The 17,991-nt window shown below is 37.5% G+C and overlaps 1 protein-coding gene across 1 annotated transcript; it reads left to right on the top strand.

Moving 5' to 3' along the window:
* The first annotated feature begins 3,503 nt into the window (after positions 1-3,503).
* On the top strand, positions 3,504-17,991 carry nt5dc2 (5'-nucleotidase domain containing 2). Its single transcript, XM_042492269.2, has 14 exons — positions 3,504-3,994; positions 6,532-6,716; positions 6,809-6,883; positions 6,975-7,030; positions 8,245-8,338; positions 10,223-10,351; positions 13,175-13,235; positions 13,343-13,445; positions 13,549-13,650; positions 13,735-13,816; positions 14,007-14,093; positions 15,692-15,832; positions 16,273-16,337; positions 17,411-17,991. The coding sequence occupies exons 1-14, from the start codon at positions 3,613-3,615 to the stop codon at positions 17,670-17,672; spliced, it is 1,824 nt and encodes a 607-aa protein (XP_042348203.2). The 5' UTR covers positions 3,504-3,612; the 3' UTR covers positions 17,673-17,991.

Consider the following 17,991-nt stretch of genomic DNA (forward strand, 5'->3'; position numbering starts at 1 on the left):
AGTCTTTACACTCTTGCCTTTAGTCTGGCGTCCCGGTCAGGCCTGTCTGGCGTCTTTTAGTGTCTGTAAGCCATTAGATCATCTGTGATAGCTCTCCCAGGTAGATGTTTTTGTAGAACAAGCAGCCTTAACATAACTGCTATCCCACGTGTAGAGAGCTTGCTATTGTCTTGAATTTCCCCCCTTCGACCGGTGGTACGGTTACAGTAAAAGCCCCTTTTTTTTAATCCTGTTACATGTCTGGCTCTTTGGCTTCAGCCACACCCTTTAACTCGAGGTCAGTAAACATTTCATTAATGGAAACAAATCAGCCATAAGTTCACCACCTCAGGTCAAAAAGAGTAATCAAACACATGATTTGGGCAACTTTTAACGTGCATCTTACTTTGCAAACTATGCAGACCAAGTCAGGACAGTGCCTGTACATTTCCCGCTGTTCTTTAGGGTCAGGGTGGCTCTTAATAAGCAGCTTTTGGAGGTCATGCGGGGGTGCTAAGCGGCAGAGATGCAAGCATCCTATTGGCTGATAATGTAATTTCCTGCTTGTTTGCCTGTAGGCTTTAAAACTCACTGTTTCACATCACTTAAAGTGGCTTGGTTTACCTAAAATTAATACTAACATGGGCCATGCACATTTCTATTGATTACATAATCATAATAACAGTTTCCATCCAGCTTCTGCTTTTTCTCACTGCTTCAAAAAGCTAAGCAACAATGCTCATGTTTCCATCATTCAGTGTCACCATGCTTTTGTCTGCTTCCAAAATAAGCATGTTGTTACGAGCTAGTATTACCCACAAGAAGCTGGTTTTCGTCTCCTGTGGCTGCAGCAGCCATCGTTTTCACTTAGGAATGCTGATAGTGCTAGCAGGCTGCTGTTAGAGTCGCTGCTTGTAGAAAAGTTAAATAATAACATCGTCCCTTAATTTTAAAAGCACATCACTGTGCTTTAAATCTAGTTTGTGACTAAAAACAAAGAATAAATACATTTTGAAAAGCAAAAATATTTCAAAGAGAGACTTAACTCCAATGTGACATCGCTTTGCTAAGCGGAGCTCCTTTTTCTTGCAAAAATGCAAAGTGAGAAAAACATGTAAATGTACATGTATCTGCTTATTACCCAACACAGGCTGCTTTTAGATTAGTTTGAGGCCAGAGCTGTGATCTGACGACAGCAGCACATACTGTATGTAAACACTGGCACTGAAACAACACTTGTCTCACTGAATGCAGTTTAAATTTAAATTGAATCGACCCGATGAGACCAATCATGATCTCTAAGACCACATTTGGAAACGGCTGTTTGAAAAAATGAGAACTGAATGCAAACAAAATGTTGACATCTTTCTTTTTTTTTTAAACTCAACTGTCCTGTGGTTTAGTAGAAGAGGCCACGTCCTGCTGATTTTATTTTTAGTGCCTTGGTTTTGATCTTGTATGTTGTTTTTAGACTACATCACATTTTCTAAATAGAGGCTACTACTCAACACTGTAGTTGTGATTTTTTTTTTTTTTTTTTTGAAGGTATGTTTTATTTACTTTTGAGGAAACTCATCGAGCAGTGTTCGCACTGAATAAAGCTATGTCTCATTTTGGTCAAAATATTTTCACTTTTTAGCCGGCATGCCTTGTATGAACACATTAGTAATACTAATGAATAATGAATGCAGAAAATCAAGGGCATAATGTCAAAAACATCATAGATAGAAGGTTGAATTCGTTAGCTAAAAAGTGAAAATTCTTTGCCATTGTGTCCAGTTGCTTCGAAGGTTGTAAATGGATTTCTTAATCTATTTAATTCACTCCGCAGATGTGTGTATAATTTAATTACCATTGTTGTATAATATTTTAACTGTATTTATGTGGTCTGCGTTCTGTGTAAATTGAGGACGACACTCTGCATAACACATTTGATGGTCCTCAACTTTTTTTTGTGTATGCAGTTTCCTTTAAATGACCTGTGAACCACTTTTGTCATGAAGAATAAAAACAAGCCAACACTGTATGTGAATTGTGGCCTTTTCAGTTCAACACTTTTGGAATATTGACATGCTTATAGTTTATTTTCTGGGGTTATACAGCAGGTTACTATTGTTTTCTGGTAAAGTTTCTGCTAAATAGAGCATATGGTCTGTGACGGTAAAAGCACTCGTTTAAAAGATTTTTTTTTAAACTATCAGGGAATGAAATGAGAGAAAGTCAACATCACCAGTCATCCAAGCTGCATAATCAGTTTTGCTCTACATTTTAAATAAACTTCCGTTGAGTCAGGAGTCAAAGAGGTGACTCAGCTGAGCAGCTTGACTAATATCAGAGTTTCCGTCTCAGGCCGACTGTAACGTGCAAAGACAGCCCTTGATTGACCCAACAACCTGGGGTTGTCCAGACATGATCAACCTTGCGTAAATGTTCCTTTGTGACTTGAGAAATTAAAAAAAATCCACTGTAGATGATCTAATCTGTTGAAAAACACAGGCACCAGTGCTAATCGAAACAAAAAAATTCAAAATTCAAAAAAATTTACCAACTGTTTTACGTAGATACTGAACCTCTAATCTAGGACGTGTACAACACAGATTAAAGCCCATAATGAGTTCTGAGTTCTTCAAAACGATTTGGAGACAGACCATCAAAATCCTTAATCTGTGGTGGATTATTTCTGTGAACATGGAGCAACATATTCAATTTACAGCAGACTCTTAACTGTTGGAGCCTCGGTCTAAGGCCATTTTTTTAATCTAGTTCACCTATAGTCGTCTTTCACAGTCATGGAAGGTAATTAAGTGCATTTACTCAAATACTGAATTTAAGTACTTTCATTTTTACTTGAGTATTTCTACTTTATTTCATGCCACATTTTACTTAACTTTCAGAGACTAATACCAGATGTGGAACCAAGTCATTGTCATGTAAGTCACAAGTAAGTAAACTCTGCATTCAAGTCCCATGTCAAATCAAGACAAGTCCTGAGTCAAGTCCAAAGTCCTAAACTTTAAGTTTCAAGTCCTAAACATGTCACTGGTGTTAAAGTCCTTTCTATTTTTTAGTCACTGGGGAGGGCATTATGTTTTTTATTAGGTTTGGGGAGAGATTTTCGACTTTAAATAATTGTGTTTTGTATTTATTTTAAATATCAACTGTGAAATATTGTTATTCATGGTGGAGGAAGGGTTGTGCATTTTTCCCCAGTCACTCAGGAAGGCTCAAGGAAAATTAGAAAGTCCCTTACACACTATTAAATTACATTTTTAAAATTTTGCTTGTAATTATTTCAACACTTTACTTTTACTTGAGGATCACAATACTTCCTCTTCTTTAGCTCTACTAAATAAAATAAAACTAATATGGGATAAGATATTATTCCTCTGTGCACAAAGGAATGCCCTCTTTTCAAAAGTTACATAAAAAGATGTTGTCCCATGTGAATTTGTTTGCTATGATCAGACAGATCTGCTGCAGGGACTCCCGCTCCTCCCCTTTAAACAGAGGCGTGTTTCCGGGGCATGGCGCTGCACTGAGGGCAAAGGGATTGTTTTCATCTGCCTGCTTGTGCCAGCTTGCATCGGTAGCAGTTTTGTATTTTTAGACGCGTTTACATTTGCACAGTAAACAATGTCTTTCAAGGCGGCAGGTACAGCATTGACACGCACACTGTGGACAAGGGGACAAGGGATTCCTCCTCTTGCACGATCCCCGAAAGTGAACAGACTTTCTACAACATGCAGGCTGTCTGCAGGAACAAAGCGGGGCAGCGAAAACACAGAAAAACAAAGTTGCAGCTCTGACGCTAATGGAGACGTGTCGTACGTGCAACCATCAGCCGACGACCCCCCTCACAGATGCGCCACCGGGGAGAAGAAGCGACCCAAGGAGCCCGTGGGTGCTCCCGGTGTGACCGGTGTCAGGAGACGGTCTTACACCTCCACGGCAGCTCCGGTAAACCAGACGTCCTACCTGTGGGCTCGGTACAATGACACCAAGCGGCTGGTCCACGGTAAGTATGCACAGGTTTCCCCAAATTTGTCCTCAGTTTAACCCTAAAATATCAGCGGTTAACCCCCAGCGGTCAGCCGTTAGGACAGTTTGTTCACTCGGGGATTGTTTTTCATCCTCTGTCAAAGTAGACAGATGGCACGATAATGCTGCTTAATAATGCCAAACATTTTAGGAAACCGTTTAAATAACTGTATGCTGCTTTAAATAAAACAAACAAACAAACAAAAGTTTCCAAACAGGCTTCCAAAGTTCCTCTTTTTGGTCCTAATAACAACAAAAAAAGAAAAAGAAAAAGAAAAGCTAACTAGCTTAAAATGTCATGTTATTTTGATGTAGTAGAGGATTTTAAACAGTCAAATTCTTATTTATGGTATGGCAGACCATTTGTTTAATTTCAGTTTGTTTGTTTTTTCATATACTATTGCAAAATTATCAAAATATTGTACTTTTCATTGTGCTTGTGATTCTGTCCAAGTGTCCCAGCACTACTTTTGGTGTTATTTTGATGTAGTAGAATATTTTGAGCTTTAAAACATATAAATTTATGATTTGTAGATCTTTTGTTTATTTGCTTTGTTTATTTTCCATATATTATTTAAAAATTATCAAAATATTTAACTTTTCATAGTGTTTGTTATTCCGTCCAAGTGTCCCAGCTCTACTGTTTTTTGTAGGGTATGGGAGACCACTAATTTAGTATTATGTAATCTACATTTGACCTTTATTTGAGGACAGCTTTATTTGCATAACAACTAACTATTAGAGTCCAGTAATGTTGATCAAAATAGAGCAAAATGTAGCATGCTAAATATAAAATGCTAAAATGTGATCAAACTCTGTGCTAAATTGTTTGTTTATTTTCCATACTATTGCAAACTTATCAAAATATTGTACTTTTCATTGTGTTTGTTATTCTGTCTGAGTGTCCCAGTCCTACTTATAGTGTGTTATTACAGTTGGAAAAACATATTAAGATATATATTGATATCATTCAAGCAAATGCAAAGAAAAGTAACAAAACTTTGTAAAAACATTCAATTACAACTAAATGTACTGCCTTTAAAGGCTTACTTAAGTAAAATTGAACAAGCAAAATGTACTTAATATATTAACAGTAAAAGCAGTCAAGTTTCATTTGTTTATTTGCTATAATGATTTTTTTATTACTGTTGCATCAACATGCAAACAACACTTCAGTTTATGCTGTTGGGTTGTTTGATTTATAATAATGCATCTTAATTTATAAACTGATCAGTATTTTTGATAAAATCTAGCTGTAAGATGATTCTGTATGTACAGAATAAGATGCAATTTTTCTGTGTTAGAACCAGAGGGGCTTTAGTGACCACTGACCAACATCACAGGACAGTCAAAAGAAAAAATTGACCACATTTTGTCTGGCTTTGTTTACTAATTTTATTTCTTTATATAAAAAATATTTAAAAAATACATAAATATATAGATGACAGTATTTGACAGACATTACTGATATTTTTTAAAGTCAGTTAGTGCACTTAAAAAACTTTTTTGGCCCCACTATTCACTCTCAAAAAGGACTGTTTTCCCAACATTTGATGTAGATAGTCTAAAGTTTTCACTGACAAAAAAAGTTATGTTTTATGTTACAATAAAATTTGGGCAAAATAGAATTATCCGTCTTCAATTTTCGTTATTGGAAAATTGGTCTTAAATTTAATTCTGAGTGGCATTAAAACAATCTTAAAAAATCTTAAATCTACCTTGCATTAAGCTGCAGGAATCCTGCATGTAACATTTTTTTTTATATTATCAATGTACATTTCTTCAGTACTTTCTTAGGTCTATTTTTTTTTAATGTGGCTGAGCAAGATGGCTGGAGGCAAAGTAGCTCCTGGGTAGTTGTATACATCTTTTGCTGCACAGCTGCAGCCCTTATTGAACTATCCCAGGACATAAGGTCATGGCCCACTTTCTCTTATAGTGCTGTGCTCATTTTCCTGCCAGGGCATGAGAGGCTGTCTCAGATTGTAAACTGTTTGTTTAATCTGTGCCCATGTGTTAGCAGCGTGACTGTTATCAAAGTAAGCAACAGTGAGTGGATAACAAAACGAAACTGATATAGAAATGAACCTTTACTTTAAACTTTAATGAATAAATGTTATAGACCAATTCAGCGATAAATTAAACGAAATACTCTTTATTTTATAAGGGTTAAATGTTTTCTTTTTTGGGATGGACTTAGCTCTGTGAAGAGTCAGTTGACATCCTTGAAGCACACATTACGCAATGTCCGATGAGCTTGCCAACATCACTAGATTGAAATCAGCGGTGGAATTACTGCTTCTCTCTCTGCAGAAGTGTGTAATCAGCAGGTTGTATAATCCAAGAGAATACCACGCATTTTGTTTTTATGTTTTGGTCTAATCCCACCCCATTTCAAATAAAAACAGTGACCTGCATTTTGTTATCTTATCTCGCTCAGTCATTGATTTCTGTCTGATTTAAACTGCATTTGACCCATTTAATCAGAACGAAATCTTTCCCGTCTGCTCTCAGACCTGATCCCACCTGGTGCGTGTAACCTCCTCAACTCCTCCACCATCTACGCCAACAACGAGGTCAACCTGGCCGAAGTGGACATTTACGGCTTTGACTATGACTACACGCTGGCTCTGTACTCAGATGCGCTCAACACAATGATCTACAACACAGCGCGAGACTTCCTAATAGAACACTTTAAAGTGTGTTTTTCCGCTGTTGCATCAGTATATTGGTATTACTTCTGCTTTTAGAATCAGCTCCATTTATTCATTTTTTACTTCCTGCTTTACAGTACCCTGAAGGCATCCACAAATATGATTACATCCCCAACTTCGCTGCTCGGGGTCTACACTATGACATTCAAAAGGTAAACTCTTTTAAATCACAAATTTCCCATTGCAGAATATTTATATTTTCCCATACAGATAATTATTTGAAACTCTTTCCCTCCTCTGTAGGGTCTTCTGATGAAGATAGATGCCTTCCATTACATTCAGCCGGGAACAGTGTATCGGTGAGAGGATGATGCTGTTTTGAGTGATTCTTAAAGAATAAGCTCTGTATTTTTCAGCCTGGACCCCATTTTTCTCATGTTTTTTTCTTCTTAGCTAATGGGAACAAATATTTTGGTCCAGTGTTGAAAAAGGAAATGGCTGCAGTGTGTCCATTCGGGGCATGTTTGCATCATCAATTTACATCAAGTAAAAGTTTTTTTTTTTTTGGCCACTGCCAGGCTCAGATAATTAGTTAAAGTGTCAGACAATATTAAAGAAAAGATCCCTACAGAGATAGAAGTAGAACAATCATTATCGTTTAACCAGAAACAGCCTGGAAATCACTATCACCAAACACACCACACTATATTTAAATAGAATGTAATTTTATCATCATGAAACACACCTCATCCAAAGACAGTTAAAAACAAAAGAAACCACACAAAAAACCTTTTGGTTTGTCTCTCCACTTTTCCATCAATTACCAACTCTGGTTCTGTTAAAATAAACACTTAATTTATCCAGTTAGATGTGAAAAACTGATAGCTCTGCTTAAATGGAGTTTAAATGGAGTCTGGCGCGTTTAGTGGTGGCGTTTTAGGGCTGTTTTTAATTAAATAGAAAATGATCTTACTCTTTAACAAAAAAGGGTATCTCTGCAGGGATATTTTCCATAATACTGTCAAATGCCTAGAATAATAATCTGAGCCTGAGTTAGATGTGAAACTATGCTGACTCTATACATGCTAAAATTATAGGTAATTTCAATGGAGTGATTGGTGATTTCTACACTGTGTCTGGTTTAACAAAAAATGATCTTACTCTTTAAAAAAGAAAAAAAAGATCTGTTGGGATATTTTCCATAAATTGTCAGACACTTTGAATAACAATCTGAGCCTGTTGGTGACAAAAATAAGCACTTTTAGGGGACATAAACTGACTATGCAAATAATCCCTGCCTGGTAACATTGCAGTCTGGTTAACCAGAAGCCCTCTCGCTCAATACTAAAACTGCAGAAAGTGTCGATCCCATTAACCACTTAGACACAAAAACATGGGAAAATAGGGTCGAGTTTGAAAAACACAGAACTTACCCTTCTAGTAGCAATTTGTTTCTTTTAGTTTATTTTTTCACATCCGTGCTGCTGAAGGCAACATCATCTGTTTGTTTTGTCCGATAATGTTGTTTGTGTGTTTTAACTCTAGTGTAATTATTTATGTTTGATGTTCCCAGGGGACTGAGCCCAGTGCCAGATGAGGAGGTCCTTCAGCTGTATGGGGGGACTTACCATGTCCCTCTGCAGCAGGACAGTGGCTTCTATGGAAAAGTAAGAGGATTTATTTCTTCTTTTAGTTATAGTACAGTAGTAAATTAGTTAGATTTTGGGATTACAAGACATCATCACAATTCAAAGCATGTCTCATTTTCCGGTTTTACAGATATCAGCAAAAAAAGAAAAGTAGGTACATAAAATAAATTAAGTTACAAAATAGCATATGACCAATACTCTTGCAATAAATGAATTGTATATAATTGAATTTTTTTTTTTTTTTTTTTACAAATATACAATTTATCTTGATAAAGACCTTATTTTCTCATTGTTCATACTTTCTCCAGATAATGAGCTAATCTATATGTTTCATAGGTCAATAACCACCTCAATCTTTGTGCATCATTCATATATACTAAATCAATATCTCTTTTACCATCAATGGTAAAATACCAGATTTCAGCTAAACACATAAGGATCTTTGTTTTTTTAGTTGAATTGTATAAAACATATTTCTCATTACCATATTCATATTCTGTCATCCTAAATGTTCCCAGTTTTGGTTTAGTCCATATATCACCAGCCCACTGCTCTTTATACTGAATAAGTACAGAATCTCTGAACATACAAATGTTTTTTCATTATTAAGAAATACCTCATCAAACCCAGAGTTACTAAACAATGCAGATACATCTCGTGACCAAGGCCCAGTCATTGGATAAATGTTTTAACTTGAAACAGTTGTGTGGACAGAGCTACCTCACATATATAACAGTTTTTGCATTTCGTGTTCAGATATTTCGCTCTCTGTGAAACACGTGTTTGGTTTGGTACAGATGTGAAAGCTCCTCTTAACTTTGTGGGCTCAACACATCTGGTATAATCTCATCCGGCCACTCTCAGACAGGGATGTAGTCCAGGATTACATCTGTTATTCTGAGCAGATATTCCAAGTGTCTGGCTTTGCATGGCTTTACCATTACATAAGTCTCTGATGCTGAATTTTGTAATCTCATTTGTTCCATTGTCGTCATGCATCAGCTGGAAGGCTGTGTTCCAGTCCCTGAAAAGCTGACCACAAGAACTTTGTGTCCAACAAAATAATTTGTTTTTAGTTTTCGAAGCTGCACTCAACCAGCATGAAAAGTAGAAATCTCTATTGAGTCTGACAGTCACACAGTTTAACCTGACTTGTGTGCTAATTAGGAGCAATTTGGACTCTTGATGTTTTGAATCAGGCTCAAATAGTTTTCGGTCCATCGGGTCTTTTAAGTGCTTCCTGCAGCAGAAAGTATGCCTCTCCATCTTGTAAATCTCCTTGAAACAGTCCTTTCCAAAATAGTTGGGCCTAATCTCATTTGGGGACTCTTGTTTTCAGGGTGACCACAGTGGTTGTTGGAAAAAAAGTTTCTAATGTGATTAGGAAGTGTTAAATTTACATTTACTGCATCCAAACTACAAGCATTAAGTATTAGGGGTCGACTGATATTGGTTTTTCAGGGCCGATACCGATACTGATTATTAGTAGTTAGTGAGACTGACTGCCAATATGTGTAACCAATATGCATTTACAATAAAGACCTTTCTGTCAATATTTAGAACTTGGAATAAAGAAAACTCCAACACAAAACTTTATTCAAATGCCTTTAGCAAATCTTTAATCAAAACTGAAACTTCCAGCATCATGCACAGAAAGTTCCCAGCAAGGTTTTTTAGAAAGTCAAGTAAAAATTAAAATAAAAATGAATAAATAAAAATATCTCCCTGAGGTTTTGCAAAGTAAAAGTTCACTTTCTTTGCACTTTTTAGTGAACTAATTTTATCATTGATCATTAAAAAAAAACGCTGATACAGATAATCAACGAAATGCCAAATATTGGACCCTATAATCGTCCAGGCTGATAATCTGTTGACCACTTTTAAGTGTGTTTTCTTTCACAGGGACCCAGGGTGAAGCAGTTCATGGACATCTTCTCCATCCCTGAGATGACTCTCTTGGCTGCTGCAAATGATTTCTTCATCACCAACGACATTGAATACGATCCAGTTCACCTTTTCAAGGACGTCTCGGTGAGTACGGCCCCTGGCTTTTGCGGTATTAAGTATAACTCTCTGTTTAGAGCTGAAGCCTAACCCTGCAGCTCACACTGAGAAGCATACTGACCCAGTGTGTTTGACTGTTTTCACTCACTGCGGTTCTTCAGCTGGAGCGTCAGGAATCTGCTGAGCTCAGCAGAAGTTTGCAATAGTCTCTCATGGGTAGAACAAAGAACAATGGCAGCTTTTCCTGTTGGTCCTGAGATGCCAGGGTTTCCAGTTACAGAGGGTTGCTGTACAATATCAGCTTGGATTAAAAATAATAATAAAAAAATCATATGACATTCTTAAGCAATGACATATAACAGGTCATTTCTATTTATTCTATTTATTTAATCAAATTGAAAGGGGACCATGTACAGTTTAAAACATAAATGTCACCATTTAATGCACCCTACCAGATTTATAGTTGTGAGCTAATTCGAATTTGCAGTCCCTCGGCAGCTCAGAACAAATACACAGCACAATGACATCGTAATACAAAGTTGTACAAGAAGAAGAGAAAAAGAAAAGACACACACAAGACAGAATAATACACACAGTAGCACATCATATAAAGTGTTACAAGGAAGACACAAGACAGACAATACAACACAAAACTACACAAAAAAACATCACTTACAAAACACAATAAAAAAATACCCAAGTTCACAGCTATTCCTCAGCAGTTAGTTAGCTGGATCCTACCATGAAATCTGTAGATCTGGTGTAAATTTCTACGTTCACATTGCACAGCTTAATGCTCAATTGAGATTTTTTCACATTTATGTTTGAAATGACATCAACGGGAAAAGATCTCAACCCTGAAATGCCTCACATGCAACCAATAACATCACACACATGCACGTTAGAACAATAACAAAAAATGTCACTTTTGTGAGACACAGGCATTTGGGGGGAAAAATGAATGACCCAGCAGCACAAATGTTCATCTTCCAAATGATTTGCGGTGGAAGTTGGGTGACAGTTCATCATGTGTCGAGGCAGCGACGGCCCATTGTTCAGATGGGCCCAGCATTCTCCCAAACAGAAGCACGTGGCCAGTTATTATGCAGAATTACTTCATCAGAGCTACTTCATTTGCATAATGATTAACCATGTGCTTCTGTTGGGGAGAGTGTGCAGCTATTTTCGGAGCAATGCGCCTTTGTTTTTGGGATAACAGGCTGTAGACTGTTCAGGCTTCGAGATTATGAGCCGTTAGAACGAGCGTGTCCAATCTTTTTTGAATGGGCGCCAGATTAGATAATGTGGAAATATTTGGCGGCCAGCTGGTTCTCACATCATATGAGTCATTAAAAAAAGTAATAATACAAATTACAAATACTTTTTCAGTGAAAAGTATTTATTTTTCTACCGCTCCTAAAAGTGGCAGCCCTTACTGTCGACTTTAGGCCTCTTTCCTGTGGCCTTGTCTGCTACCTAACAGGAAATGTCTGCTACTAGATAACTGTTTACTTGTTTACAGTCTCTTTCCAAAAAAACAGATTAGCTCTGTCTGTGTAGTTCCTGCTTGCTGCATGTCTCCAAACTGTATGATCGAACTGCTGTTGTGAGGTAAATAACAACAAATTCCAAGTGAAGTTGCTTGATTAACCAATATTGTATTATGGGTCACAGAGTACATTTTCAAAGACAAGCTGTGGGATAAAATCGGTCTGTTTGCCATGATTGGCCTCCAGCCAAACGTCGGACATGCCTGCGTTAGAACAGTGGCATGAAGGTGAGAAGGCACAGCCATAGTTAAAGCTCTATTAGCAGCTTATTGGTAGTTCTGTGCAGTGGGTGCAGGAGTAGTCAGCAGTTGAGAGGCCACAGTTTGAAAGATTTCACAGCAGTACAGTTGCTCCAAAACTGTTTTTGTTCCAGAGCTCCATTCCAATATTTCTGTCGGTGCCTCACAACAAGGCGGTTAGGCATGTTGGCAAGTTATCCTCATAAGAAAGCGTCTGGAAACTGGGGCAGCCCACCGCAGCAGTGGTGCAGCTATGGCAGCCTTCTGTAGTGCCCACAAACAGCTTCGGCACAGGACACAGGGCTCCCACAGTCATGGAAAGCTTGGATAAGTGATGGAATTTCACAATATTGTTCTCCATGCCTTGGGAAGGGTTTTTTTTAAATGCGTAATGAAATTAATTGCTATGGTAATCATTTGTATGTAATTTTCCATTTAATGTAACAACAACAAATGTATTTTCTGCAGGCTAGTTGTTGATGTAACGTAGCCTTAAGTGACATGCATTTCTTCATTCTCTCCCCATGTTTCCTCTCTGCCTCAATGTATGCCAGCTACCGATAATTATGTTTCAATAGTGTTTGAAACTGATGTGTTTGAATAAGAAAAAAATAATGTTGAAATAATACGATTAACATGTACAGTCATGAATCCTAAAGTTTCCAAACCTATGCCGTGGCCCCCTACTCCTTTATATGGAACTGCTTTTCTGAGGTGGAGCAATGCTCGTTTTACACACTGTGAATGGTCATGGATATTTTATTATGGGTCCTTCAAAAGTCATGGAAAGGTTTGAAAATTTTGTCCATAAAAATTTGTTGGAACCATTTTTAAGTATGATCCAAAAACACCCATGAACTTAATGAAAAAACTCACATTAATCTGATATGAATGTTTAGGCCCATATATGGAAGTGGCCCACATCTGATTGAAAAAAAAATCTGACTTTTGTGCCCACTGTACTCTGAAAAAATCAGCTTTATGCCAAATGAGAGCAAAGATTTGGGCCATATTTGCTTGTGATGTGAACGTATCCTGTGTAACACTTGTTTAATCCACAGGAGGCCATTGGCATGGTCCACCTCAAAGGCTTCATGTACAAATGGGTCATGGAAGATCTTGGTAAGAGATCCTTTCCCTATTTTTGCATAAAGTCAGCACATTACAGCACATAAAATAACACTAAGATTACAGTCTGTGCCACTGAGCTGTCTCCCTTCTCTTCACAGATAAGTTCATTCTGAGAGGAGAAGAGACTGATGCTGTTTTGCATCGATTGGTCAGTGATGGGAAAAAACTATTCCTCATTACCAACAGTCCCTTCAGCTTCGTGTAAGTGTTGGCTCTGTCCGCTATGAGGCCACTCTGACTCATAGTGACGGTAAACTGCTCTGTTGCAGTCTGTTATTCCAATTTTTTTCTCTCTTGTGTGCAGGGATAAAGGAATGACACACATGGTGGGAAAAAACTGGAGGGATTTCTTTGATGTTGTCATTGTGCAGGCAGACAAACCTCACTTCTTCACTGATTGTATCAAGTAAGTAAATGTTTTTTAGAAAGTGGTGAACAGAGCATTGATCATCTGGTTCAGAAGTGTCATAAAAAGTGTGGTGCTTTACAGACCCTTCAGGCGCTTGGATGGTAACGGGGATCTTCGTTGGGAAAAGATAAAGAGTTTGGATAAAGGACAGATCTACAAACAGGTCTGTGTTACTTCAGGCTACTGTCTGAGTTTTCAGAAATGTTTCCTTGTGTTTGAACTGCCCCACACGTTTATTTCTCTACTTCATCTTCGATCTTACACGTTGTAAATGTGACACGTTGTTGCTTGTTAAAGTCTGTGCGACTCTATGAAATAAACAGACTGGCCTTTTGTGGTGTTCTTTGTTTCAGGGAAACTTATTTGACTTTCTCCGACTGACAGGCTGGAGAGGCTCAAAGGTTCTTTACTTCGGAGACCATCTTTACAGTGACTTGGCTGTGAGTGTCAGAGCATTGCGATGCCAGCGCTGATAATTATTGTGTTAAAGGAATACTTCACCCACAAAATGACCATTTATTTATCAGTTAGTCATGCCATGTTACCTTGAATTTGTAAAGAAAACTATTTTCTTGCATTCCTCCACATTAAACAGCAAACATATCAATTTATTGATAGATTGGGGGGGACCACATTTAACACCTTTTGTAGTGAAAATGCGTGTTTTTGGGAAGTACTAAATACATGACATAAATGAGACTCGGGTTGTACTGCATGAGTGTGAGAGTTTGTAAACATGTTTTGATATAGTTTTGCTGTTGTTTCCCTAATCAATCAATATGTTCAACGTATTCCATGGAAACATGCAAGAAAAAAGTTTTTCATCATAAAATGGTGATTTTCTTGGTGAAGTATTACTTTAAGTATTCACATTGTGACTAACTCTTGGTACTGTGATTGGGTTGATTTTTATTTGTATTTAATGCACCTCATCTATTATATTATTATTACGATTATATGACATTAACTTAAAAGTTTTAAACTGTAAATTTGATTTGAAGTAATTCTTATAATAATAATAATAATTTTTAAGCAGTAATCATTATTGTCCAGATCCTGTCAAACACAAAGAAACACAGACAGAGATTCCCACACAGCAAGATGTCCACTTTCTCCTTGTATTGCACAATTCTGAAATTTCCAGTGAATAATTTGGGTGGGACTAAAAGGGGGCTGCACAGTGCAAACTTCAATCACTAGATGTCAGTGTGGACTTCCTGATATGGCATGGATTACTGTGCAGAAGGTATTCCATGTTTATTGTTAATGTATCATTTTGAAGTACTTGCCGATGAGACACAATCTAATTTTTATTTTATTTTATTTTTGTTGCACTTTTAACAGACAATTCAAAGTGCTTTACACAAGGGGAAGAAATGCATTAAAGATGCATTTAAAACACAACAAAAGCAAAATAAAATCAAATGTAACAGAATAAAGTGAGATTTAAAAAAACAAACAGACAAATTCATATATTTTATAGAGTAGAAATACAAATACAGTGTGGTAAGAATATGTGATGCCCCAAATTCAGTAAAGGGAAATAAAAGTGCAATAGAAAAACCGATCCGTCAAAGGAACAGGAAAGCAGCGAATTGTTGAATTAGATTTTGAAATGGCTTATGTTCGGGAGCTATTTGGTTCCATCTGTGTGCAGCATCTAAAACCATTTACTTTTAACTTCAGGCACCATCACCTGACTACTTCCTACAGATCTAAGGAGTCTGCTGGGTTTATATTCTTCAAACAGATGGCCCAAAGTCATTAAGTGATTTATAAACCAGCAGCATCCCAGCTGTAACCAGCTAAAAGCCACTGATTCTCTCATAAAATGAAGACATGTAGGACGGGTGAAACTAAAGACGCCTGGAGACTAAAAATGTTCCCGTTGAGTATATTTGGTGTTTCTGCTCTGAAAGACTGACGGAGAAACACCACATAATGCTCGAGATACAGATTCTCGATGGGTCTGTGCAGGATATTACAATTCATCACTGTACAAGCTGGAGTTTGACCAAAGCAATCTCACTTGTGGCAGGATCTGATGTTACGACACGGCTGGCGTACAGCCGCCATCGTGCCTGAGCTGGAGCAGGAAACCAAAGTGGTGAGCACAGACCGGTATGCTCTGAGCCTCACCTGGCTGCAAGCTTTGACCGGCCTGATGGAACGCCTGCAGGTGAGAAATGAATTCCAGGGGTGGATTGCAGCTTTCATTTTTACGCAGGGGATCGCAACATAACAGCATTGACACATCTCAGTCTTTCTCAATTTAAATCCAAAATGTGTTAAGGGGTAAAAGAGACAGATGTTGACATTTCACAGCCAGCAGTTACTCGTGTTTGGTGCGCCTCAAATTGCTGAATTAACTGATAGCAAACCACAATCTGCACTGACATTTATTTCCAGCTGTTTGTCGTATTGGTTCTAAATTGAACTGGTACGATTGTCTTGTAATTAAGCAGTGGGAAACTGAAAGAAGTAAAAACAACTTTATCACTGTGGCTCAGACCAAAGAATACCAACTGTTTCTGTTCTCACGTTTTAATAGAGAATCAGATCTTTCTTCGGCAAGTTTTTAGACCTTGATCTCCTAATTATGTTTTGTCATTATCTTAGACACACCGGGAACCAGAGTGTAAACTGGTTTTTCAGGAATGGCAGAAGGAGAGAGAAGAGCTCAGGTGGGTGTTGTTATCTCAGTCCATTACTCGAGCTCATGCACCTCCAATGAACCCAATGACCCTGCTGATATTAGGTATATTTATGAAAAGCAACAAACTCAAGTACAGTTCTGAGACTGTTGTACTGGAGTGTTTTAGATTTGTGGTACAAGTATACGATGCTTGTGCTCCTCTAGATTTACTTTACAGCTATAGTCACTTTGTAGGTTAAGATTTTAAGAGCCCGTAATGAGCATATAACATATAATGCTTTTATACTATAAATTAAACTCCCTAACTGTATATTAGAAGTTAAAATTGAGCAGCTACATAATTAAATCTGGGGTCGGCATAAACCTGGAAAAAATAACAGATTTTGGTAGATGTTATATTTTGTTTATTGTCAGACTTTCTTTTTTGTTCTCTTTTGGATAAACAGAGCAAAGAGGAGATGCAGAAGTCTAATGTTCCCTCAGTCCAATCAAATTATAATATACTAAAAGTTTATTATCAGATTTTTTCCGAATGATGCCATAATTAAGCTGCCCATCCCCACATTAACATGTACACAACAAAATGCTGCGTACATGTTCATGAATGTGTAGAACTAATATGACAATATCAGACTAACAAAGACCATAACTGCCTACATGATGATTACTTTTATTTAATATAACTTAAAGGACATTTGTGTAAGACTTTCACTTGAAATTGGCTATCTTTGTTGCATAAAGACTTTTACTCGGGTAATTATCTGAATAATTACGGACAAAATGCTTTAAAATGCACTTTATTAAAACTTTTCCATCATTATTTTCATGTAGGTCTAACATGAAAAACATGTGTGTAGTTAATGTATTAGCTGTGTTTATATGTATGTGTCTGTTCCACTTATGATTTTTATAACCACTTGCTTGTTTGTTATGTTGTCGTTGGTGTCTTTGCACAATTCCTGCTATGTTAGTTATTATCTACTTGTTTTTATCACATCTTGTGTGCTAATAAATTCAAATTCTCCACTTCCACTGCTACACATATGAATCCTTACATGCTGAAAATCATACCATCATATACTTTATCCTTTCATGTCGCAGGGTGATGACAAAGAACTTGTTCAACCCTCAGTTCGGCAGCATCTTCAGAACGTGTCACAACCCCACTTACTTCTCCAGACGTCTGTCTCGTTTCTCAGACATCTACATGGCCTCCCTCAGCTGTCTTTTAAACTACGACCTCTCGTACACTTTCTACCCGCGCCGTACCCCTCTGCAGCACGAGGCTCCTCTATGGATGGACCAGCTCTGCACAGGCTGCATGAAGACTCCTTTTCTGGAGGAGATGTCTCACATACGATGAGATCTGGGCTCTCCTCAGTGACTGTGTAATGTTTTAGACCTTGAAAACATTTTTTTTAATAGCTAAGGATTCTTTTTAGTCAAGAAGATGCCGCACAACTTCGTCCACGGGGCGAAGCATTCCTGTTCTACACAGTGACCCACTTCCTAAATGAATTCACTAGAGGGTGCTGTAGATGTAGCTGCTGTTCACAATGCATGCCATCAAAGACTGACAGACACTTTGGTTGATGCCTGAATCAAAGGGATTTGAAAATACAGGTCAATATAGAGCTACCAACGCACAATTACAACAAATAAATAAATAAAATGCAACATAA

The sequence above is a fragment of the Plectropomus leopardus genome, chromosome 9 (genome assembly GCF_026936395.1).
Source record: "Plectropomus leopardus strain MGB_pleo_1.0 chromosome 9, ASM2693639v1, whole genome shotgun sequence".
NCBI lineage: Eukaryota > Metazoa > Chordata > Actinopteri > Perciformes > Serranidae > Plectropomus > Plectropomus leopardus.

What these genes read in the sequence shown, in the direction of transcription:
- nt5dc2 (XM_042492269.2), top strand. Translation starts at nt 3,613, where the DNA reads ATGTCTTTCAAGGCGGCAGGTACAGCATTGACACGCACACTGTGGACA. An exon ending in CACCAAGCGGCTGGTCCACG is followed by an intron (nt 3,995 to 6,531) that starts GTAAGTATGCAC and finishes GTCTGCTCTCAG; the next exon opens with ACCTGATCCCACCTGGTGCG. An exon ending in ACAGTGGCTTCTATGGAAAA is followed by an intron (nt 8,339 to 10,222) that starts GTAAGAGGATTT and finishes TTTCTTTCACAG; the next exon opens with GGACCCAGGGTGAAGCAGTT.